This window comes from Talpa occidentalis, unplaced genomic scaffold (assembly GCF_014898055.3).
Source record: "Talpa occidentalis isolate TD23 unplaced genomic scaffold, MPIMG_talOcc4v2.1 talOcc4.13, whole genome shotgun sequence".
Classification (NCBI taxonomy): domain Eukaryota; kingdom Metazoa; phylum Chordata; class Mammalia; order Eulipotyphla; family Talpidae; genus Talpa; species Talpa occidentalis.
In genome coordinates, this window is record NW_023601322.1 from 40120357 (window position 1) to 40146978 (window position 26622).

The following is a 26622-nucleotide window of genomic DNA, read 5'->3' on the forward strand; positions in this document are numbered from 1 at the left end:
AAAGCATGCCTCTATAAAAAAAAAAATAAATAAAAAAAAAAAAAAAGAAAAGAAATAACACATATGTAGGACAATAATTGCAATATTGGCAAAACAGACCTCTCCTGCCTCGCCTGCTGCTCCCCTCAGCAGTGTATTTCATCAGTCTACCTGTTCTGTTCCTTGCTCTGTCTCTGGTGAATCCTCTCACCCTCCGGTGCATCTGGCCTGTACCCCAGTTCTTGTATAAAAATAAATAAATAAATCTTTAAAAAAAAATAATTGCAATATTGCTTAAATAGCAAAAGACTGGAAACAAATGTTCTTCAACACTGATTAAATAATGATCTACTCAGATTTATGAAGATTAAAAAATAATATGCAAAGCAATGTGCATTGTATGTGTAAAAGTATAAAACATATATACTTGAATGTTTGTGTATATATTGACAGCCAATAAAATATATTCTATCTGGGAGAGGAACTGAATGACTAGTTAGAAGGGCAATTATTTTTCACTATATTCCCTTTATAACTTTTGAATGCTGTACTATTCAAGAAAATTTAATGAATGCAAAGACTAAATAATGCAGAGTCCTCAGTCTTACAAAGAACCTGCAGAATCAGACTCCCTGGGGAAGGAGTTAGGAGCTCTGCAAGTTTAGCAAACACTATGTGTGATTCTTGCACACAAAGAAGTTAGAGAACCCTAACAGATCACAGGCGATGCACACTTATCAAAAGAAAGGCAACAATGATGTCAGCAGTAATGAACACTTATTTAAAAAGATAAAGTCGGACCTCCCCGGTGGCGCAGCGGTTGAGCGCTGGGTTGCGAAGCTGCCCGCGGCCTCTGCGGCGCCGGTTCGATCCCCGGCTGCTCCCCGGCCACCTGAGGAGGGTCCCACATGGTGCTCAGACCTCTCCTGCCGCCCGCTGCTCCCCTCAGCAGTGTGCTTCGGTCTTTCTGCCTGCTCTGCTCCCCGCTCTGGCTCTGGTGAATTCTCTCACCCTCCCGCGCTTCTGACTGTACCCAGTGCATGTATAAACAAAACAAACAAACAAATAAATAAATAAATAAACATGCCTCTATTAAAAAAAAAAAAATAAAAAAAAAATAAAAAGATAAAGTCTGAGGAACCATTGCCAAGATCTTGAACAAGTTTTCCTTAAAGTCCTTTGGCACAACCACAAAGAGATTTTACACCCAATGAAGTATTCCTTGTTCTCTCTGCTGTTCAGTTTTAGACACTATTAATAATTTCACCAGGGCCTCCCCGGTGGCGCAGCGGTTGAGCGCTGGGTTGCGAAGCTGCCCGCGACCTCGTCGGAGCCAGTTCGATCCCTGGCTGCTCCCCGGCCACCAGCAGAGGGTCCCACATGGCGCACAGACCTCTCCTGCCGCCCACTGCTCCCCTCAGCAGTGTACTTTGTCAGTCTGCTTGCTCTGCTCCCCTTTCTGGCTCTGGTGAATTCTCTCACCCTCCCGCGCTTCTGACTGTACCCAGTGCATGTATAAACAAACAAATAAACAAACAAACAAATAAATAAATAATACACGCCTCTTTAAAAATAAATAAATAAATAAATAAATAAATAAAATAATTTCCCCAGCTTGGGCCTCCCCGGTGGCGCAGCGGTTGAGCGCTGGGTTGCGAAGTTGCCCACAGCCTCTGGGCCGCTGGGCGAGGGTCCCACATGGTGCGCAGACCTCTCCTGCCGCCCGCTGCTCCCCTCAGCAGTGTACTTTGTCAGTCTGCTTGCTCTGCTCCCTGGTCTGGCTCTGGTGAATCCTCTAACACTCCCGCGCTTCTAACTGTGCCCAGTGCTTGTATAAATAAATCTTAAAAAAAAAATAATTTCACCAGCTTTCTAGATTTTGCAAAATGCTTTATCCTAATCTTTTGAGCTAGGAAAGAGCCTTACTTGATATTACATGCACAGGAGAGAAGTGAATTATTCAAAGACAGTGTGATGGAAACCTCCAAACTCACCACTTTCCAGTAACAGCATCTACAGTGTATGTTGTAAAGAAACCTGTAACTAGAAGAAGCATACACATTTACTAGCTTTCTTCAACCGAGGCATACCTGTGTTGACTAGAAATACAACCATGTATTTCTGAGATGCTGGGGATAAAGAACATGTGAAATCTCAGACAGTTCTGACCCCTCTTCTGTGTTCTTCAATTCAATATTTAGAAAAATATTTAATCAAATCTACCATATTACCATAAAATGTAATATGGTAGAATGATTAAGACTATTGTCCTAGAAGGAGCCTGATGGGATTCAAATGCCAGTTCTACCACTGTGTAATCTTAGACAAGTTGCTTAACTTTTGTGTTTCTGTAGACACATCTGAAAAATGGGACAAGCACTACCTCATTCACTTGGTGTGAGGATAGCAAACTGATATAGGTACAGCACTCTGTATAGAAACTGGCACATAGTAAATGCTAGATAACAACTTGCTAATATAATTTCAGGCCATTCTTGGAGTGTTAAAGAATAGAATTCACAAAAATACGGGTAAAACTGAGAGCAGGGGTGAAAACACAGAGAGGGAAACTCCATAATAGCTAAAGAGAGACACAGAAAGCAAACAATGAAAAGCTGGTTGTTTCCAAGAACTAAAAAACCAACTACAAGATATTGAAGTAATGGGCCAAGCAAAGCAAAGCTGTTTTTTCCTTGTTCGGGGGACTGCTCAGCTGCCAGACTTTTCCATTTTCCGGTCTGGGTCCATATCACTGTATAAGGTTTACAACAGTGGGCCCAGACCAAGCAAGGTTAGCATTAGGGGGCCATGGCAATTCCTACCAAGCCCCGGTATTCGTGACTATGACCAGGACTGACTCTCTGTGTCCAAGGCAGCAGGAGGACTGGCTTTATAGATGAAAACCAAGGTGGTGAAGCAGCAGGAAAAGGACTGGAAGGAGATTCCAATTCCACCAGCATCCCTAGTCATGGAGAGGGTCTGAAGTGATTCCTCCACTCTGGGACCCCAGACCAGACCACAGACTCATTATTACCTCACCGCATATTATCTGCATAAGGGACTGTGGGGAACACATGCAGATGGATGGGACCTTTGCTCATGGCCTGACTTATCTGCAGCAGAGACTGAGGTACAGGAAATGACTTGCTCCAAAACTAAAGAATATCTGGAAGAATCTCTCACCATAGGGGCCCACTGGTAATAGACATACACACTCTTCTGCTAATTAAACATCATTTCATCAGCTATTTCATCATTAATAGCTATATTGTAGACATCTTTAAAAAGTTAATTAAAAAAAAAAAGCTACCAAACCAAATAAGTATCTCTTTAACTGAAATAGCAACATCAACTGTAGGACAGCCAGTTCTAGGGATAGCAACTGAGCAGGAGGAAGAGCGAGGTGCCAACTGTCCCAATAGTTTCCCAGGGTGGAATTGAGAAATGCTGTGGATCCTCCCTCCACATGCACCTATAACACCTGTAACATCAGAACTTTCCCTCAGAAAATATTAGGAACTATCAACCATAATTTATTTACATATTTTATTTACAGAGAGAGAGTGCATCTTGTTGGTGGCCTAGGGATTAAGTCTCAGCACTATCACTGCCATGTCCTGAGTGATCCCTGGCCAGGGAGCTGACCCACATGGAGCAGCAGACCTCTCCTGCCCCCACTCCCACCCCTTGTTCCCCTTAGCAGTGTATTTCAGTAAAATCCACCTGTTTTGCTCCCCACTCTGATGAATCCTCTCACCTCCCTCCAGGCACCTGTGGCCTACACCCCAGCAGTTCTTCTACGCAAAAAAAAAACAAAGACAGAAAGGGAGTCATTTATTTAGGCTCTTAGCTTACCTATATCTTTCAGTTGAACCAACTGACGACTACATGCTTCCTTTCCTCCCAGAATCCAGCTGCTGCTGAAATTTCAGCCACACAGAACCTATCCCAAAGCTTCAGTTGGCCAGAATTGTAGGTACCCAATATTTATTCCCAGACCTCAGTTTTGAAAGATTTTTGTCTGACAAATTTATTAGTATTTCTCACTTAAATAATCAAACTCATATCTGACTATCCATTAGAACTGCCAAACAATAGGAGATAACTAATGTTGCCAAATTGACTTGCTATTTCTAGCCCCAAACAAGCCACCAGCTAGCTAGAACTGCCCTTATTCTGATGGTTGGTCTCTGCTCTGTCCTTCCACTAACTACCCTCCTCCCTCCCACACACACAAATATTATTTCCTTCTCAATCAGGAGGATCCAAAGCTCCTGTGGACAAGACAGTTCATAGAAAGAACTTAGCACTGCAGCCACCACAATGCCCCAAACTGAAAGCAGCTTAGAATCTGGCAAAACCACCAATGGCTTGCTGTACTAACCTCCCAGCAGCTAATTTATCTATGATCTCAAATTACATCAAATTTCCAAGGACTAGAGAAAACATTTCCCATGAGCAAGAAGTTAAATTATTTGCAGGGGGAAATGAATGTCTCCCTTTGCTTTCCTGACCCTCCCATTGGAACCAGGAAGCAACACTAAGTGACCCTGAAGAGAGACCCCAGGTAGAGCCTTCAGTTACATAAGATGATCTAAAATCAGTCACCAGTGAGAATGCACAGCACTGGATCTGAGGACTCTCTAAGCTGAGGTGTACTGTCTATTTAAATACACTCCCTATTGAGAAATGATTTACTTTTTAATGCCGCACTTTAGAGGACAGTTGCTATGATTGTGTTTTGGAAGAAATTATGAAGCTTCTGCTTCATGCAATCACATGTAAGAAAATTACCAATGGAAAGGCCCAAGCTGGTGGAGTTCATTGTGTTAGCACAGACTATAAGAAATTCCCTCCCCTTCCGCCATCATAATTTATTTCATGGAAGCTAGAGGAATTTAGAGCCTAATGGCATCTTAGGGTTTGAGGAAACACTACTTGAGTCCACCTCAGAAAAAAAAGATCGTTTGGACACCCCAATAAAAAAAATTCATTTTCTAATGAAAACATAATAACTAACAGTCCTCAGCCTACCACAAGGCACTCAAAGTAACGAATGCTTTGAGTAAATGCATGGAAAGGGGGAAATGTGCTCATGTAAATAATTATTTGCTCCTACTGTCAGACCAGCCTTGTTCTATAAAACATCCCGCCAACTCAGATTGGTATCCTTCAAGCATCTTTTCATCTCTGCCTCCCCATGCTGGGAGGGATCCCACATTTCATGCTCCCCAGCTTTGCTCAGAAAGTGCAGGTGAGACTAGGAACAGACTCTCAGAACCATAAATTTTGATACTCCATACTGCACAGGGAGTAATACATTATTCAATCCACCCATATTATACAAGCTCACACTACCCTCCTTCAAAACCAAGTTAACACTCAAGGTTCCCATATTCGAGTGGATTATGTCATTTAATCTTATGAGTTATATGTTATTGGCCTTATTGTATAGAGGAGGAAAATGAGAGTTGGAAAACTTACCTGAGACCACAGAGCTTGGAACAGAAGCTTGATGGTCTGACTCCAAACCCTGCACTTTTAACCCTTGTTAACCCATTAGGTGGTATCACAGTGCATTCAGCTTTGGTGATTTACACACCAACACCAGCCCTGAATCTGACTCCCAACACAACCCCACCTCAAAGGGAAGAATTCCCATCAGCTAATAGAATCAGAAGGGATCACACAGAATAACTGTAATCAGTATATGAAAAGAAGTCAAAACCTACCCTTAGGCAGCCAAAATGAAATGCTGCCTTTTTGTGTGGTGAAACAGCCTCCTGCTTTTTTGAAATCCCCCAATGATAGAGTCTGTTCAGATCATTAGACATCTTCTGGTAAGTGTAAGGACTGCAATCCCAGCAGAGTTTTAATACTTTGTGCACTTTGTAAAAGGAAAAACTAGAACAGAAACCATTCCAGTTTGTGGTCTCACATTCAGAGGGAAAAACACCCTGAACATTTTGATGATTTTAAGAATTGACCTTAAACAGAATGCTTATTATCACAGATAATGTCATAGAATCCCACGTCCTTTTCACTTATAAAAATCACCCCCAATGCAAATTCGAAGTGGTAACTACATCTGTCAACTTCAAAAAAGCCAAGTAATAAACAGTTCCGAAAAAGACAATTCATTGAAATGAAGGCTGTAAGGCAATTTGCAAATACCACATGCACTTGTTTTATATGAATATCTGTAGCCACATACAGTATTAAAATGAAACTTAAAGGGAAGGAATTCACTGTACAGAAGACAAAACAATACCCTTTTTTATTTTTTAAAACTCTGGTGAAATAGGTTTCCATATGACATCCCATTAAAAAAAAATTAATGTAAACCAACCTGCCCTGTGGGTTAGTCACACTAGAGACTTCATCATAGTGTGTACAGATGCCTAAAGTATTTACAAATGTTATCTGTTAGGTAGTAAAGTTTTGTTGCAAATTTTCCAGCACATATTCCACAGTAAAATAAAGGGGAGATATTGGTGTCCTTGTATAAAAATTCTTAACAAATGGATAAAGGCAATTTTCCTGAGAGAAGATTTGTTCTTGAAATATTTTTCTTTAACAATTGGAAATATAGAAATGGGATGTAGTTGTAAAAGAAGCATAAGAATGTCTAAGTTAACATTTTTCTTTTAAATTATTTAAGTACCATTAAGTTAAAATGTTTACATTCATTATAAAAATGTTGTTAAATCTTATGCAAATGATTTAACACTGATTGCTGCAACGCAAATTGCACTTTTTAAAAAAATTATTGTATACATGGAAGAAAAATATCTTGTTTGCTACCCTGTTTACAAATTCCGACTGACTTCAGATCAGTCACACAATATGAACTTTGAGAAACATCAGTCACAGTGTAGTTACAGTTAAGATGCAGTCTCGAAAACTGAGAAACATTTTGACAAGAGATCTTGTGAACGACTCCGCCTCCAGAGGTGTGTACCAAACGGCCTCAAATGGTCTTCTCCATGAGCGCATGTGAAATTTGGGTGTAGAAAAGGTATGAAGAAATTCTGGAATAACCAAAACCAATCAGAAGAAGTACATGATTTGGGGCAATAGACATAAAATCTTTTTTTAAAAATCGCTCTCAATATCCCTTAGCAGGCAAGGCCCCGGTCCTAGTCCCGGTCTCTGGAAGTGGCACAGCAAACATCAATCCCTGGCAGTCCCTGGAGCAGGATGGCTGGCGGTGGCCAGGTTGAACGCTGTGACTGCACCGGCCCTTCCCAGGAAGACCTGTCTTCTGTCTCTCTTCAGAGATGGGGCTTGAGTAGTAAGGCAGAGCGAACCTCTTGGGAAACACATCTTCTTCAAAGTAAAGGCACGGAAATCACGCGTCAGAGGCATGTTCTGTCAGCATACTTGCATCAATCAGTGTGGACTGCTTGACAAAACAAAAGTCAGCAGGGGTCTGGTCCAGTGGGGCCCTGCAGGCGCCCTCTGCTCCACCCACGTGGCTCAGGCCAGGGCGAGAGCGCACCAGGAATCCTGTCTCACCGAGGATGTGACTTCAGCCGGAGAGGCCAGGCTGACGCCTATGTACAGCCCATCTTGACCTGAGTACTTGAGCTCGCTGTTGTCAGGATTAGTGCTCTCTCCAGCACCAGACATCACCGAGGCACCCGCCTGGCCAAAGAGGGGTCAGAGAGAAGGGGAGAGAGAGTTACGATAAGTTTGTCAGGGGGCACACTCTTGCTAGGTAAGCACATGGGGACAAAGGAGACAGCCAGTGAACCCTGTGAGAGCAGCTCACTGTGTGTGTGGTGCCACTGAGCTGACCCAGGCAGAAACATTCTCCGGTTAACTTGAGAACTCATGGAAGTAACCAGCTCGCAAGATGCAGCCAGACAAAGGTAAGAAAGGGGAACCAGAGGGAGCTTATTTGTAGAAGAAAAAGAAGTGCCAAACTCTCAGATCTGACCGTGAAATAAACCATACCATGTACGTAAACATGATAATGATGCCCACCAATCTAATCATTTAAAAAAAAAAAGTACAGAGCAGCGTGGATACACACACACACACACACACACACACACACACACCAGCACCTCGAGGCTTAGCAGCCATGGCAAAGCTTAAAAAGGAAGGCTACACAGTTCAGCATGGCCTGATAAATGAAAAAAAAAAAAATTTTAAGATTTATTTATTTATTTATACAAGCACTGGGTACAGTCAGAAGCGCGGGAGGGTGAGAGAATTCACCCGAGCCAGAGGGGAGAGCAGAGCAGGCAGAAGAACCGAAGTACACTGCTGAGGGGAGCAGCGGGCAGCAGGAGAGGTCTGCGCACCATGTGGGACCCTCCTCCAATGGCCGGGGAGCAGCCGGGGATTGAACCGGCGGCCGCGGGCAGCTTCGCAACCCAGCGCTCAACTGCTGCGCCACCGGGGAGGCCCCTGATAAACGAAATTTTTGAGCACTGACTTCATGGAAAATTAACCCATGCATACACAGACCTTATTACCTACTTCACCTAATTCTTTCCAAGAACAGAGAATGTTTGAAGCAGATCGCATTATAAAGAAAATGCCCACACCCTATATCTGTCATAATCACGGCAAACAGGTCACCTTGTTCTGTTTCATTCCTTTCTTCTCCTATCAAAATGAGAGGCTGAATATGAAACATTTTATTTTAGTAGAATCAAAACAGAATAATCATGTATTTTAAATCATGCTTTTCCTTCTAAAAACTCAGAAGCCCATTATTTCTTCCTAGCTTTCAGGGTACTTTTCCACAAATTTCTAGACACTTTTTTTGACATAGGTAAAACATTTTGTACATTTCAAAACTTCCCCTTTTTATATACACAATCCCATTAAATCCTTAACTATCCATTTGTGCGGCTGAGTTGATGTTACAGTTGATATTACAGCCCAGAAACAGGGTAAACTGAATAGAAGAGTCACAGAGCCTCTGAGGGACCCCTTGGGGGACTGGAAGTAAATGTGATCCTGCTCTTCGCTAGGCAAGTTCTGGTTTTCTCTAATCCTCGCAGTAACCTGGTAAATCTGGGAAGCAAGACTCCAGGGGGTCTGAGCACATGAATTCCTGCCTTGCCCATCCCAACTTCCTCCCAACTGGACAGGCCAAGTCCAGGCCCCCCACAGGCATGCAATACTTTTCTTTCCTAGCAAAAAGCAACCCCAACACAAACTTTTATTGAAACAACACAACTTGGGGCCTCCCTGGTGGTGCAAGGGGTTAAGTCTCAGCACTATGAAGCTATCGGCTGCCACAGTAACACAAGTTCCATCCCTGGACAGGGAGCTACCCACATGGTGCAGCAGACCTATCATGTCTCACCCGGTGGTTCCCCCTCAGCAATGTATTTCAGTCAATTTGTCTGTTCTGCTCCCCATTCTGTCTCTGGTTAATTCTTTCATCCCCGACATTCCTGGCCTACACCCCAGCTCTTGTGTACATAAATAATAAAAAATAAATCTTTCAAAAAACTAATTAAATTAAAAATTTTTTAAATAAATTAACAACACACACTTAAAAATATACACTGAGGGCTATGTATGCATAAAAAAATAAAATTTCAGTCACTAAAATGTCTAAAGTTTTAAAATAGATTCGTGTGAAATTGTTGAAATAGCTGAGCGCATACTGTCTGACAAAAAAAAAAAAAACTATGATTTTCAAGTACCACTTTCACAAGTCAGCAAAAAGAAGCACCAACAGGTACCTGTGAGGACCAGGCACTATGATATGAGCCCCAAAGAAATTGCTGCCTTGCAGAAGCTCCTAGGCCTCCTCAGAGTCAGGAAACAGACTGGAAAGTAAGCTGCTTGACTGTCTACTATGAATGATGAGTGAATGACACAAGGGGCTGTAGGGAATGGTGAGAAAAGGAATTGCAGAGGGGAAAGGATGCCTGCGAAAGGGCCTCAGACTGTCTGCATGGTGGGGCGCAGCTTAGGCTTCCAAGTACTGGCTGGCGCAGCCACCTCCTGAGTGTGGTCTCCTCCCTGAGCCTCCTCCGGGGTAACTGGCCTGCATCTTGCCTACCTCATATGTGTTTGTGCAAATTAAATGAGATAATGTTTATAAAACTGTCAGCATGATGCTTTGCCATGTTAAACATTCCACAAAGTGAAGTGCAACTAAGTCATAAGGCTGTTGCAAGAATTGAATCAGTTATTGTTAAAGCCCTTATACCGGTGCTGGCAGCATTAAAGATGACAAGTATATACTGCTTCCATTAATATTTTATTACTGTTGTTAAGGAATATGGGCTTAATTTAATCTTCCCAATTTCAACCTTCAGCCCAGGTTAGGTACTCGGGTCACCATCATCTCTGGATGGGAACAGGAGAGGGAACAGAACAAAATGAAAATCACCTCAGTGATGACCTTATTTTAATTGTTACGACAGCTCTTCGAAAAGAGAAAGCAAGGTGCCTCTGTAAGATGTTAAGAGGATCACTGATCCTTGTTCATATAAGCCACATTCAAAAAATCCCAATACCTTGAGAATTATTCTTATACTTGAACAATAGATCCCAAAAGCTACCACTAAAATACCTATTGCCTTCTTTATTTAGGCAATGTTACTATGGTATATGGCAGTCTGAGAGTCCTATTCCAAAGGCAGGCAACACCAATTCACATAAGTGATGGGCTCCTGCAAAATTATCAGCTCATTTGAAATCAAAAGCCATATTATTCATCTGTTAGAAAATAGGACAATAGGCACGCAGACCTCTCCTGCCGCCCGCTGCTCCCCTCAGCAGTGTACTTCGGTCCTTCTGCCTGCTCTGCTCCCCGCTCTGGCTCTGGTGAATTCTCTCACCCTCCCGCGCTTCTGACTGTACCCAGTGCTTGTATAAATAAATAAATAAAATTAAAAAAAAAAAAAAAGAGAGAAGGGGTCTCTTTAAAAAAAAAAAAAAGAAAATAGGACAAGTACTTTACACACTGTTTCAGAATGTCATTTTCAAATACAATATTTGAACACAAAATACTGCAATACACAGCTTTTTTGTAAGATGACTATACCTTAAAAAGAGAGATTAAAAATCCCATGATGACACATAATGATGAAATTGTAATGACCCCAGGACCCTCACATTTATGTCCAAGTGGGAAGCAGTCCACATTCTGGTACATATCTTAGAATGCAGTTAGCAGAGCCACCAAAAAACTGACACCCTCCTTAGCTCTGTAATTTCACTTCTAGAAATATACCATAAGGAAAGAATTCAAAGGAAGGAAAAAAGGCTCCACATGGGAAGACAGTCATTGCAGGGTTACTTGTAATAGTGGAAACCATGGAAATAATCTAATGTCTAATGATATGCGGATGGCTTGAAAAAGCAAGGCATATCCGCTCAATGAACTATTTCGCAATTATTAAAAATAACAAGCTCACGTAGCAAAATGGAAAAAATCCCATAATGCATTGTTAAATGAAAAACAAAAAGATATAAATTCTAACTATGGCATCATGACAGCTTAGCCATGCACATGCAAAATATTTTGAGAGAATTCAGGAGGGAATGCGGGACAGAGAATCAACCCATAGTCATCTATACCTTTCTTTTTTAATTTCAAAGGTGCAGTGCAGTCTAACTTTGGGGAAAAGACTCTAGCACCAGAAACATAAGACATAAGCCCTGGGGGAGGAGCTGGCCTGGACAGCATCATAAAGTAGCATGAAAAAATAGGGAGTTTTCAGAGTGGAGGCACAGCAGAGAGAAGGGAGGATCAGAAAGAGTCCCCAGGTATCCCCAAAGTATCTCCATGCCACCTGACATAGGTGGGAGCCTAGCCAGTCATGCACATGTGAAACACGGTTCCACATTAGTTAAAACACCAAACACACTACATGGGTTCACTAACCTGAGTTTTGGAAACTGGTATTCTACTGTGAGAGTTGAGAACTGACATGACTCTCCTTAGGAAATGTGGTTTTTCGTTTTATTGTTGATCTTAACTCACCCTCATTGGTGACATTCAAAAACCACTTATCAAAAATCAGTTCAATGTGGGGGAGAAAAATCAGAAAAAACCTACTGTGACCCTGGACCGAGTACGCGCGCGCGTGCACACACACACACGAATAAAAATTTCAGTAAGTTAATCATGTTTTCCCTCATCTAGCTATATCCTTGAAGCCCTTTAGTTCAGACCAGACATCAACTCAACAAAAGCAGGCACTTCACTAACCTAAACTAACAAGTATTCCTAAACAAAATGAGAGGAAAGTGCACTGGCGTCCCCACGACTGAACCATCTTTCCTCCTCAGGCAGGCAGAGGTCCCGACTCTTTCTCTGATCAAAGTGCAGTATGAGGGTGGAGCAGAAATCTGTTCTGTTTCCATTCAGGGCTTATCTGCCCTCCACCCTCCCACAGACAACTGAAAATGGAGGCACTTCCTGTTAAAAGAATGTGTTATCAGCCGCAGACCCAGCTTGGGCTCAGCACTGAAAGCAGACCAGGCTGGGTGGCGGGAGCCTGGGCAGAGCGGAGCTCTGAAAGGAATAAACGACTTCAGGGACACCTGTTGCAGACTGGGACATGGAAAGAAGACACTTATTTTCTGAAAAGGCAAGGTTTTCTGATGTGATTAATACATATAGTCACTGCCCAGCAGAGGGTGGCTCACAAACAATGTCCCTCCTTGCTCCACATTGTAATCTCTCTTAATGCAGCCTCGATCTTAAGTAGCAGAACACTGCAGCTGAGGCAGAGTGAGGGCGACTGTGGTCTCATTCCAGAAGAAAAGACTTTAACGATGCTCATGCTGTCTGCTTAGCTGGAATCAAGATGGTCAGCTTCCACGGCCTCTGATCGGTCCTTCCTACAGTTAAGTTGGCGGTTCATTTTTTTTCTTGTGTGAGAGGACACCAGGCATCCCTCACTGTCAAAGCACTCTGATCTGCTTTTGTAACCTGTAGGTTAGACTCTCATAGTGCTTTAAAGCAGTCTTCCTTGGCAGAAAAATTTTAAAACTATGTGTGCGTTCCAACAAAGAAGAAACTCAGATAAATCTTAATGTCCACTCTAAAAAGCCATGCTCATTTCAGCTTGCATGAGGGTAACAGTACCAGACACAAAAGTGATTCCATAATAGTTAGGAGGTGACATATGGAAGATACACACGCACACAGGTTCCATCTCTACCAGAACATGTGAACATCAATCACAACAAAACCCTCCAATTCGCCCCTAACAGCTCAATAAAACAAGAGATCAAGGGCGCCTTCTCTCACAAGAGGGGAGAAGTGCAGTCATCTAAACTGATGACCTAACTCAGTTTTCAGCAGAACACTATTTTTTGTAATTTAACGAATAAATTCCTTACTAGGAAGCTCACCAGCTGACTCCCCATTACTCCCACTGGGTAGGCCAGGTTATATCCATCTCAAGAGACACTGCCCCTTTCAAGGGGGGAAGAACAATTCTACCCACACAATCTGTTCTGGGAGCAAATTGTTTTACCATCTCAGACAGCAAGCATGTTGTAGTGAAGAAAGGCATGGCTGTAAGTTTAAAAGTACCCTGGGGCTGTTAGTAAAATACTGATATTTTACTGCAGTGGGAAGGGCTTGTTCCTCAACTAAAGAAAAGAGTTTATCTTGTAAAATGAATCAAAACTGATGACTATTCTGGTCTTCAAATTAAGTGGCAAAGGATCCCAAGGCAAGATTTAAAATCTGTGAGTTATGATCTTAATTTTAAAAACCCAACTTTTTAGGAGGTTGCAAGGGCATTTAATCTCACCATCTCAATTAGAGAAAGCATACCATGGTCCAAGAATCAAGCAGTAATTGCAAGAAAGTATTATGAATACTAAATATTCACAAGGAATGAAAAAATGTTGCTATCAGAGAAATAAAATATTTAAATTATGGTTACTTTATTAACACAATAGCTCTACATTGCTACATTTCTCCCATTAGAAAAGTCAAGGATTTAATCATAATGTCCCAGGATTTAAAAATGCCATGCAAATAAAGCACATCATTATTAACTACCAAGATCATATTTAAATAGTGCTATTCTTCTTGAGCTTCAAAGAGGTCTGCAGGCATCTCCCACTTACTACACAATACTCCTAAGAACCAGATGGTAGGAATTACTTTTCCCTTTTTTAGATGGAGGAAAACAGAGGCTTCACAAAACCTTGGCAGCTCGCACTAGTCACACACAAAGCTGCCTGACTGCCTAAATGTTTCCTTCCAGCTGCTAAACCACGAACCCCCAGAATAAACTTCAGACTATATTCAGGCTTTGCCATGAATCAAATGCTAAATGTATTGTGAGCTTTAAATTAAACATATTTGTGCTTTGTAGTATACAGTCTTGATTTTGGAGTATGAGCCCCCAATTCTGGTGAAACCACACCGTGCTAAAAACTAACGTGTAAACCATCATTTAAACATCATCAGATACTGACTTGGAATTGTTTACTTATACAACTCCAACAGAACACTAAATCAGTACCTGTTGTTTATTTGTTCACATCTTTCTTAAAATCTGAGATCCATGAAATAACCTCTTTATACTCAGTCTCACAAACTCTAAGTACTGAGCCTGATGTGATAGGTAGCTGACTTATGAGTTATCACATATGGGAGCACCTGCCTTTGGAGATGCTTTTTAAAGTTATTAAAATTTCAGAACATTAACAGGTAGGTCTAAACAAGAACAGAGCTAACAGATTATATTTAATTCATATCCATTAGATCTTCATATTGCTAGCAACTCTTTTGGCAGACACCCATGAAATACATAATAAATTACTTTTGTTCCAGTAAAGGAATTCATTTTCTTCAAAGATTCATTTAGCAATAACATTTCAGAGCATTCTAAGTCAGATTTCTTAAATTTGGCCATGTTTTCCCGTAACATTATTTCATGTTTTGTGACAATTGTGTATATTCTTATAGAGACAGGGAAAAAACTGCAAAAAATCAGTAATCTGGAGGGAAAAAAGCTATGTTCTGAGAGGAAGTCTTTTAACCATAGGCAATATGAAAAGGCAAATGACCTGACCCATTTATTCTTTACCTAGGTATTCCAGTATTCCAGCCTTCAGATTGTGATAAGTCACTTATTAAATAAACCACAGCCCTGTGATAAATTGGGTAGATATATATATTATAAACTATTTAAAGAGCAACAGTTTTACTGTTTCTTAATATACACACTTAATATCCAAAGCTTTCTTAATATCCAAAGCTTTGGATGTTAATATAATATAACGTATTCTAACTACTACTTTTCCCCATGAAACACACACACACATGCAAAGGAAGGAAGTCTAGAAGGGCCTTGAGATCAAAATGAAAGTATGCAAGCTCCACATGCTTAAACACTCCCTGCCAGGCTGACGTGTGACTTTCATGGCGAAGGCCAATGTGGTCAGGCAGGAACGTGAGTTATTAGAAGGGGCTGTGAAAGAAGAAAGAAAGAGAGCCTGGCACACAGGGAGCATGAAGATAAAATGCCAACAAAATATTTATGTTCATGGCTCATAGCAAGTGGCAAGTGGGATATTAATAACTGACGATTGGTCAACTCCCGGGGAGCAGAAAGAGCCCTGGACTGGGAGGCAGGAGACATCGGTTCCAGTCCCGGCTTCAACACAGGCTTGTTCTGTGACCTTATGGAGTCACTGGGATCCTGGTTTATAAATGAGGCAATAATAATACCTAACTGCAGCTCTCTTTCACAGATTCTGTGAGAGATTAATGACTTTTTAACTCTTTTTAAAATTCATTTGAACTATATCTTGAACTATAAATTCTAGGGGTAGGAGGATGGACATTTGCCTATTAAGAAATGCTCTTTTAATTTCCTAAAAATTCACTGGAAGTGACACGAACATTTTGAAATGTTGCCACTAACTTAGCCCTTTGTATATATGGATTTAAATCACAGTGCTATAAGTTTTGATATTTATTTGCTATTAAATATTCATATTTAATATTTTGAGTGTTTTTTATAATCACATTAGGTATATCAACAACAGTAAATTCTACTACCTATTATTATTTTCTACTATACAACTAACATAATCTTAGTATTAAAATACATTTTAGTGTATTACAACAGATATAAAACATAATAATATTATATAAATATTTAAGGCACTTTATATATATACACACTTATATATATAAAGTGCCTTACATATTTGGGTCATTAGCAAATGACATTTCTGAAGCTGTTTTCCTATCTGTTTCATTGAAATGATATTTGATGCTGAAGTTACTAATCAAAACCTGTCATATTTCCTTAAAAATATTTCTGAAAATATTTCCTATCACATATTAAGTTAGTATACTATAGTGATAACAACACTGGCTCCACAGCTGCTGCACCTATGTCGAAATCCAAGTCCTGCCTCTTATTTGATAACCTTGAGACTGTTATCTTCTAAGTCTCACTCCCCCAAAAAAAAATTAAATTAAAAACACCTCAGATGTAGAGTAATAATTAGGGATAAAAGAGAAAATGTTCATGAACACCTGGCACATGAAGGTTACTCGACAGAAGTTAGTTTCCCCCTTCTTACATTCATTATCTTATAAATGAGAAAGTGTGGGAGAAAATGTCTCACCAAAAAAAGCAGTATTATGATAAAATGTCAGACTAATCCACTAATGCTCTGTTCTCAAGTCTTCTAGAGGCTCTGTAGTGTATTCAGGTTAAGAGTTAGGCAACATTGGTTGGTCCCTGCTACGGCAGGCTCTCAAGTAAGAGGCCCTCTTCATAGTTAAATTCCTGAGTGAAAATAGTTCATACTTTATGTGTGAGGCCTTCATGAATGTTCCTGTCAGCTATCTAGTTATTATAAGGAACAGTTAATAATAATAGGAACTATTATTTTGTGACCAACCACAATACCATAGGAAATCCCAAGTGAGTCAATTACTTAAAGAACACAGTGGAGTATATACATATGCTAAAAGTGAGTTAAATAACGAAAGGTGCATTTTCCACATCTCACCACAGAATGCAAATATTAATACAAAAAATAGTCTATTTTTATGTATTTAAAATACATGAGGTATTTTGTACTTTACAAAAGTACAAAGCATATTTCTTCAAAAAGTCTCAAAGACATTCTGATATCTTAATGTGTCAGTCCCCAAATCACTGCCTATCCCTAAATCAAGCACTTAGGCATGTGTATTAACTCTTTCAAACCACTTCAAACACAAGATTAGCACCTCGCAGCTCAGGATAAGTATTTCTCATGACATCAGTGTTGAATAAGCTATTACCAAGCAGTGACTACAGTAAGGGAACAGTTCTTGCTAGGCACACAGCATCCCAGAAGAATAAGTAAGGCAGTAAGAATAAATAAAGACATCTATTTAATACTGAGAAACTGGAGCAAACTTTCAGCAAATCTGAAATGTGGTCCTCGTCTTCATCTAGGGACATTTGCCTCTCTTTGTGGAGGTCATCTGTCACCCAAAATGAACCACAAAGGTCACGAAACACTTCCTATCACTAATATACCATGCCTGATATGATTTCATTCAGAAAGACCAGGCAACAGCCACCCCAAACCATCTTTCCCTAAGAAACCAAAAAAAAAACTAAAGTACAGGCCTACAATGGAAGCTGTGAGGTTCACACACATTGCCAGTTCCTTACTAATTGTGAGGGGAAACCCAGCTTGTAAAAAGTAGGAGCATTTGTTTATATCAACTATCAAAATATTTTCAATTAAGAATGTTTTGGTTGACTCCAGTATACACACAGAAATACACTTGCCACTACAGTGGGGTTAGTGGCATTAACTAAAGCACATCATTTAGAAATTAATGAAATTTGGACCCTTCTTAATAAGACTGACTTGATAGTGATTTGAAATATCTAATTTCACCTATTTGACTAGACTCTTATTCTGCCTTTGGCTTCTATACCCTTTACTCCAGCCACACCCAACTCCTAAAACAATAATTCCTTAACTATAAGAGACACCTGTGCTGTTCTTCCTAGCTATCTCTATTCCAACATTTCCCTTGCAAAAATCCTACACAACTAATTCAAACATCCCTCTCATTTCCAATGTTACGGTCAGAATTCACTGCTCCCTCCTTTCAACTCCAACTATACTTTGTCACTCATTCAAAACACCCCCCAATCTAACGAGCAGTAAGGTCTGTCTACATTTGCCCCCCCACACACACCTAACACCAAGTTATGAACAATGAGGTCAGAGGCCTTGATTTACAAAATGGTATAGGGATCCCATAAAGAATGCTTACTGTAACAACAACCAGTAAAAAAAAACAAGGACTACTCAGATACATTATCTTATCACCTAATAAGCAATAATAATTTGCTTAATAATTTCATCCCCAAATTAATCCCCCCCATCACAAAGGAAGTAGTTTTTAATCTACAAATTTGGTAACCGAGCTTAAAAGTTAGTATATATAGGGGTCTCCCTGGAGGTGTAGGCGTTAAACACAGGACTATGAGGCTCTCACCGCCACTGCAGCACGAGTTCCATCCCAGGCTGGCCAGGGAGCTAAACCACATGGCGCAGCAGACCTTTCCTGTCTGCCCACTGCTCCCCTCAGCAGTGTATTTCCCAGTTTTTGTATGCATAAATAAATCTTTTTTTTAAAGTTTAGCATATGTTTATATATAATATGTAATACATACGTATGTATTATATGATAGAGTATCCAATTTCACAATTTTTAGATACAAGTGTAAGAGAAATGAGAATATTTATAGACTATCAAATCTATTGCTAAAACAGAACATGTTACCACATTTTCCTCCTCAGTAATAGTAACAAATCTATAAAACAATTCAGTCAATAAATGAAATTCAATAAAGATTTAATTAATCTTAAAATCCAGAGGATGTGAATACCAGAGAAAATCTAACGTCTATTTTGATTAAATACACATTTTTCAGTAAATCTGCATTTATAAGAAAATTTTAGTCAAAATGAAAGACTATTTTGGTTAAGTTTATCATCCAGTAAAAAAGTCACAAAAATTAATCAACAGTTTATCAGAAATTTCACACATTTCTTAATAAGTACCAAGAATTCCAAAGGATTGAGATAGACTTTTTAATACTGGGCTACATGGTAGCAGATTTTCCTGATTTCATACAGGAAACAAATTGCCCTCCCTCTACCTCTTATTGGTGCACACCGCACAAGCACAATGAAAAGAAATCGAGACATAAGTGAGCCATCAAATGGTATGTTTCCTTTTTACTGAGAGATCTAGGGAAAACACAAATTAGCAACAAGTACATAAAGTTAAGACATGAAAAAACACCAAAGAAATCAGACTATGGTCATCACAGAAATGACTTTCATGGCACTTATGATGCTTGTTCTGCAAAAACGTTGAAAGGCAAAGCCTGTGCTAGGAATCCTACCCACAGATCTGATCCTGCTGAGGCCAGGACAGGGGGAACCTGGCCTGGAGCCCTGATTACAGTGCCAGACCAGTATGAAGCCTCCCTACAGAACACTCAGCTCCAGTCAGGCCACGCTGGAGACCAGGAGCCCTCACAACAACATGCACACATGAAGGGCAGGGCAGGAACATCAGGGTTTGAAAGAAGTCTGCCTGAGGGTCATCTTCTACAGTTGATTTGGGGTGGGGGGCATTAATATGATGTCAAGTTTGATAGGGACCTCTGTAACAGCTTTCTACTTCCTTGCTGTAACTCACACTCGTTAAGGAAAGGCAGACAAGCAGACAATCACAGCCATCTCTGAATGGAAGAAAGTGGCCCCCCAGTTCCTGTCTTAAATTGCCCTTTGTTTTTTTAACTTGGTTGCCATGATTAAGCTAGGACAACCCTCTAATACTAATTTTCACCATATCAGTTGTAGGGGCCACTGGAGATCAATGGGATGGACCCATCATCACAATAGGAAGCTGGAACATTGAGCCAACCACGGTGGGGTGGAACACATTCACTGTCTAAACACCAGCTATGACCCTTCTATGTGGATTTAACATTTTCTTCACCTGCAGCACTTCACGAAAGCCTATAAAGCAGTAGTCCCGACAACAGTTGCTCTCCAACATCACACACCATGACCAAAACGGGAAAAAGACACATCTTGGTCAATCCAGTGACCTTTCATAAATGCTTCTGCCAGCTGCTCACAGATAACTCCCTCACCGTGGTCTTCACACACCTCAGCTGTCATGCTGGCCACACATACAAAGCTCAGTCTATCCAGGGAAGCCTGAAAAGTGTTGCTCCATCTGCTGCAACATGGATGGAGCTGAAGGGGATTATGCTACACTGTTCTTTTTTTTTTTAGATTGATTTATGCATGCATACAAGAACTGGGGTACAGGCAAGAGGTGTGGGGAGTTGGTGAGAGGATTCACCAGACAGAGTGGGGCTACACTATTCTTGAAAGGGACAGAATCCAAAGGCAACCAACTGGTGGAGACATTCGTGATAGGCTCACCGTAGGAGGGAAATGGGCAAGCACAAACTCAGCCTCCAGCCAAGGTCAGGAGTGGGTCCCTGGAGGGAGTTAGAAGGAGGGAGGGCAAGCCCCACCCCTGCCCTGGGGAAAGTTGTCAGGAAACATTTCTGTGGCTGGATGCCTGGACTATGACAGCTGCCCTTAGTCTGCAGCTCACTTAGCTGGTTTGCGTGGAGGCTGCTGGAATATGGGATGGAAGGGAGCTCAAAGCAAAAGTCCTTGTCTGGAACTATACTCAAACTCCCCCAGGTTCTGAAATCCTTGTTGCTTTGCCTCCTGGCTGAGGACTAAGATTCCCTCTGAAGTGCACTGGCTGCTTAACTGCCTCAGGCTTGCTAGGTCTAAGGTAAGAGATACAGGGACACTTGGACACCAAAACAGTCAAGGAACCCGCTGCAGGAGAGGTCTCTCGCCCAATCAAGCAAAGGCAGGACCACGTTACAGCCATTTTATTGTTCCTTCCCTGCAGGGTAACTGATTAGGCTTGTAAATAGCCAACTCTGAAATTTTACATCACAAAACCAGAAGAGCAAAACAGACCTCACCCACTATGCTTCCTAGTTCCCAAAACCCATTCTTGGGCAAAAATCTCTATTTGATGTCATTTGTCATTCAAACTTGGATTTTGCCACACCTCAACCAAAATGTATTAGCAACAAAAGCAAGTTTTTGGCAGCAATTGTCATTTTAGCTCAGAGAGACAGACACCAGACATGGAGCAAAAAACCTGACAGCTCCCAGTGTTTTACAAGACCAGAACATTGTTTTCCTATGTAAGCGTCAAATTGCTTCTGAGAATTTAGGGCATAATAAAAAAAATCTGAAAATAATTTTGATCTTTCAATTCCCCACAAAGAACTTTCTATTTACCACTTTAGAGTCTTAAAGCTTCATCTAACCCTACCATAAAAAGTATACACCTTTAAAAAGAAACATTCTTTAACAAGTGTTTGCAACAAACAAAAACTGAAAAACTTTACCCCTGTGAAACTCTGAACTTCTTGCTTCATTAAATAAAAGCCCAATTGAATTTGGGTTGGAGGACAAAAAGAAATAGCAAATACAATTAAACACCATTTATTTTTAATGCTACATTTTTATTTGTTTAAGTCAGTAAAAATGCACCAGAAACCAACTCTGGTTCCCAATTCAAGGAAGACACCTTGAGGGCAGTAATTTCTTTTTCACCTGCAGCGCTGGTTCAAAAACACACATTTCTGAGCCCCACCCCCAGGAACTGACTCAGAAAATCCAGGGTGGGGCCCAGGAATCTGTAGTATTTTAAAGTACCCCAAATAGGGCAAAACCAAATGTAGAAAACTGTTACTAACTAAAAAGGGATTTTAACCCTGATGCTTCCTCCTAAACCTGTCTTAGCATCAGCCATGCCTCGGCCCCGCCCCGCATCCCCAATCTCACTTGGAGGGTGAGGCCTGGTCATTTTAAAAGAGCATTCCAGGTAAACTAAGGAAGCACTAAGGTTAAGAAAAATGCTCTTAAGGAAAACTGATTTCCAGTCATGGCTTTACAAACTAATTCTGTGATCTTCCCCAATACCCTGGCATCCCAAGTCCAGGGGCACGAAATGCTCCCAAACCAAATTGCATAGAGGTTTATCACAGGGCTGAAGCAAGCCTGGGTACAATTAACATGCACTTAGAGAAGTGAGGCCTCCTCGCTACAGGACAGCTGGGTGAAGGAAGGTCAGAGAATACAGAAACACAGGACACTTAGGATGAGCTTTGCTTTGGGAAAAAGATAAAGAAGAAAAGAAGACAAAGAAAAAAGCAGCTGAAGTTGGTATGATAAGCTAAAGTAATTTAAATGTCATGGGCACCCAGATACCTTAGACCACTGAGCTGGAAGCCTTTTTGATTTACATTAGAAATACAAATATATATTTCATAGCCACTTCAAACCACAAAACTTCTTGCTTTCAGGTGGATTAATTTAACCATAAAAATGATATCTTAATTAAGAGGTTTATAAAGTACTTAGGTTTGTCATTTTGTTTACATTTAAATGTAATTTCCCCTAAAAACTATTCTTAGAGATCAGCTCACTAAACTGAACTGTTGGTTTAGATTATTGCACTACCAGATAAGATAAAATTTGAGATAATATAGTAGAGAGCAACTCTCTAGCATAGAATCTACTGCTTTAACACTTACCCCTGAGGCTGTAGGTTGTGTTGTAGGGGAAGTATTTTTGCTGCAATCATCTGAATTAGAAGAGGTGGAAGTTGGAGTCATAGGAACAGAATTATTGCTATTACCTGCAACATTCAAAATTAACCTTATAAATATAAATGTACTCTACAGTCAAGGTTGTCAAAACTTTACAATCAAAAAGATTTTACCACTTACCAGAGCAAGCCTTTGACTTATTTATGTTCTTAGGTTTTCGTTTCCTGGTTTGGATTCCCTCCTTTTTCATTGCAAGAGGTCGAGGGACCTAAAAAAATGTTTTACATAGGCTATAAGTATAATAAATATTTTATTAAAGAAAAAACAAACTTTAAGATCCAATCATCAATACCAAAAGCCCTGTTTTCAAATAATTTGCATACATTTCAATCCAATTTTTATAGACATTCAATAAATTTCAAGTACAAAAAGACTATACTTTCCTGAGCAAATGCATAGACTCCTTCCCTAAAGTGTAGTGATTTGCCAGGGAATTCATTCCTTCAACATAATGTGTTGCTTTAATCAACTTTAATTATAGAGTAAAACCAATGAGTATAAACTTTTTTATTTTAAAGGGATCGTATATTCTCTTCCTTCTACATATCCAGGGTTATCTTCCTTTATAAAACTGAGGTCATTAAGGTGTTTTGTGATGTTCTTAAAATGAAATATAGGCTCTCTATAGCTATCAGGTATAATTACTCCTTTCTAGACACGTATTAATGTATTTGATTGAACTCAAATTTTTTAAGACAAATTATTTGTGTATTCCTACTTAGTTGCATGGAATTTTTGTGTTTTTTAAAAGGGGGTTATTACCAAGTTATCAAAACCAAAGAGCACATTTTTCTACATATTAATATTTTTAAAACTTGGATGTCTTGCAATGGATGTGTATCACAGTTTATTAAACTGTCAGCACTGTTCATTTCTTAGTGGGATATATGATAACAATTTATATTATAATTAATAGCATCCTAGGTTAAGTAACATGCATAAAGAAAATTAGATTTTTAATTTCTATCCCCTCTCCTGTGTTGACTTTTTAAAACAGAAACAATGTACAAACGAGACACAAATGAGTGGAGTATGTGGCGCACCCCATGGAGTTTCATGTAGAGTCCACAAGCATTGCACACTGGTTCACCCTCGGCATTTCTGCGCCACAAAGTGGTGGTTGTGGTGTGACAGTTGGCACAGGACAATCCAAGCCGCCGGGAGGAAGGCTGGAAAGCAAGCAAGTGTACAGATACAAATTACTTACATATATGCTACATACATCAACGTTATGTCTCTGTCATCACCAAGTATGTACCTGGTTACTATAAATAAAAGCACCCATAAAGAAAAAATTTGAAGTGTAATTAGGTTGACCTTCTGGACCAAGTAACCTCATTTTGCACACTGTGCTCAATCCCCTACATGTTTGTTTGCTCCAGTCTATAGATTATAGATTAGCCAATAACTCCACTCACTGTTGTCAGAAGTCCGAGATACAAGAGTCATGAAATGCAATCACAAATGGCCTGCCAATGTACTTAGTTAAGTGTCTTTGAGCAGTCTCCATTTCACTTGAAACTGGAGATAATCAGTAATAATCTGAGATATGTATAGAGGAATACACCAGAAATCTTAGAAGGACCTATACATATTATTAGAAATGAATCTTGGAAAAGGCACCAAATTTTGTTAAAAATAAAAATATATATTTTAATACCTTCCCTAAGTACCACTATCACGTGCTGCCTGAATTTTAGTACTGTCCATGTTACAAAGGATCGGCCATGTTCAGCGTTGTCTTAATGCTGGCATCATCTTACACACAGTGATAATCTATTTCATTTACTGGTCAGTATAACACAAAACTTTTGTTCATACAAGGGTTATACGAAAAGGCCAACTGCCTCCCACTGTTACTCTAATTTCCATGTTTCCTTTATGCCCATAACATGTAAATTATTTTTACAAAGAGAGAGGATTTAAGCTAATATAAATTCCCCTCCAGAATGGCAAAATCTAAGGTTCTAAAATTACCAAGATAGGCAAGTAAATGTGCTACGACTTCAGTAAAAGGAGAGCTAGAGGGGTAATCTACAGACTGAAGCAAGTTAAAGGTTACAGAGTTGGAAAAGTTAGCTATGCCAATAAATTCAATAAGATGTAAAGAACCAACAACAAAAATATAAATTGAACATGTATTAAATAGTTGCAGATTTAAAAAGATAAAGTTGAATGCTGCATTTATAATTAATATCTTGCAGTATTTTGCTTGCTATATTGTACTCTAAGATTACTCTTTTACAAACAAGTTATAAATACAGAGGCACTGTTATATATCCCAGCATTATAACATTTCTAAGTTACTGCTAAGAATCAAGTAGACTTCTGACTGAAATGAATACACCTGGCTGACAGACTATTTGGGAAATTGTTTTGCTAAAATAATGGAAATATAAAATCTTAACACACCAGGGCATCTTTCCCCCTTTTTTATGGTTAAAGAAAATATAAGAGCACACCTCTTTCTCTTCATAAATGTAAAATCAGTAACCTAGGAAGGTTCATTTTACAAATAAGTAATTTATGACAGTTTCCAGTGGAATTTGGAGCCAATGTGAAGCAAACATGTTATCAGAATTTGCCATTATAACAAAGAACTTTATGACTGTCAACTGCAGATCATAAGTGAAGCCAGTGCTCATAAACATGTGAAATGAAGGTGAATGGTTATAAAAGTTCCTTGTAACAAGTGAACTCAGTTATATTCATCACTGACAAGGAATTCAAGTTACACCATAAATCTCTTATTTTGCAATGTATTACAAGTTCAAATTCACAGTGATTGGTTCTATACTGCTGGCTAAACAAACATGGGTTCAACATTCTCCTTCTGAGAACTAAGCTAGATCCATCAAAACCATAAATAAGAAGCCTACAAGGAGAACTAATTGATAGACACACCCTTCAATTGGTATCATTTATAACCCATTTACAAAGCACATTGACTGACCTTGGTTACTGCCAAGACACCTGCCATACAGGAGGAAAACTAATTGATTCAAAGATGTTAAAGCCTTTTCTTCTGGTTATTTGTACTGGTAAATGCACAAAACAAATGGCACATCTAACTACAGATGTTACTAGATCGAATTTATAATGCAACTGGAACCTGTAGTTTTTCACTCAATCTCCGAGAAAATGTTACCTGTCCGAGCTCAGCTAATTCTCAGTTCAACGTAATATTAAAAAAAAAAAAGAAGAAAACAGTTTTATGCCGCAGACATTGGCCAATACATAAAAACAAGGAACCTCCTGGGAACATTTTTTTATCTCTACTTTTTCTTTGTCAAGAAGATGCATGGTGAGAAAAATGAAATCCATAGGAAGTCAGGCACTGAAGTTTAAAGATGCTCTTTAAAATTTTAAGCTGTAGGAGGTGTGACAAGTTTAAGGCACATACACTCATTAATTAACCCTGGCCACTTTATTTTAAACGCATTAAAAACAAAACAACCATAAAACTAATTGCTTCTCTTTAAGGTGTCAGACTTACATTGTGATGCAATTTCACTCTAATCTATTTAACACAAACAACATGTGTAGCATTTGTTCCTGCTAATTACAGTATAACAATTAAATAAATTACTTAGATACTTAAGATGTCTGGCATCTAACTATAAAATATTTTATTTTAACAGGCATTAGAATATAAATGCTTGACTAAACACGTTAACCTTACAATGGGGCTTGGGGAAGCTTTATTTTCTCTAATCACTGCTGCAGTAAATACCCTCCTTCTAAAACACCCATAACAATGACAATGAGATTAATCCCACACTTTCAAGCACAGTGTTCTAATTGGCAAAATCCTCAATTTGGGAATTACACAGACTACATTTTTTGTCAAGTTCCATGTAATTCTCTGAACGATCAGAAATCTAAATAACAAAAGGTTAGAGTGAACAATCTTCAC

General features: G+C 39.6%; 1 protein-coding gene across 1 annotated transcript in view; it reads right to left on the bottom strand.

The window, feature by feature from the left end:
* Nucleotides 1-2050: 2050 nt before the first annotated feature.
* The window catches only part of GATA6 (GATA binding protein 6), a 32787-nt gene continuing 8215 nt past the window's right edge, over nt 2051-26622 (bottom strand). Inside the window, 4 exon segments of the mRNA XM_037508745.2 lie at nt 2051-7626; nt 22632-22735; nt 22827-22914; nt 23750-23875. Of these exon segments, the coding sequence (XP_037364642.1) occupies nt 7459-7626; nt 22632-22735; nt 22827-22914; nt 23750-23875 (486 nt within the window). The 3' untranslated portion in view covers nt 2051-7458.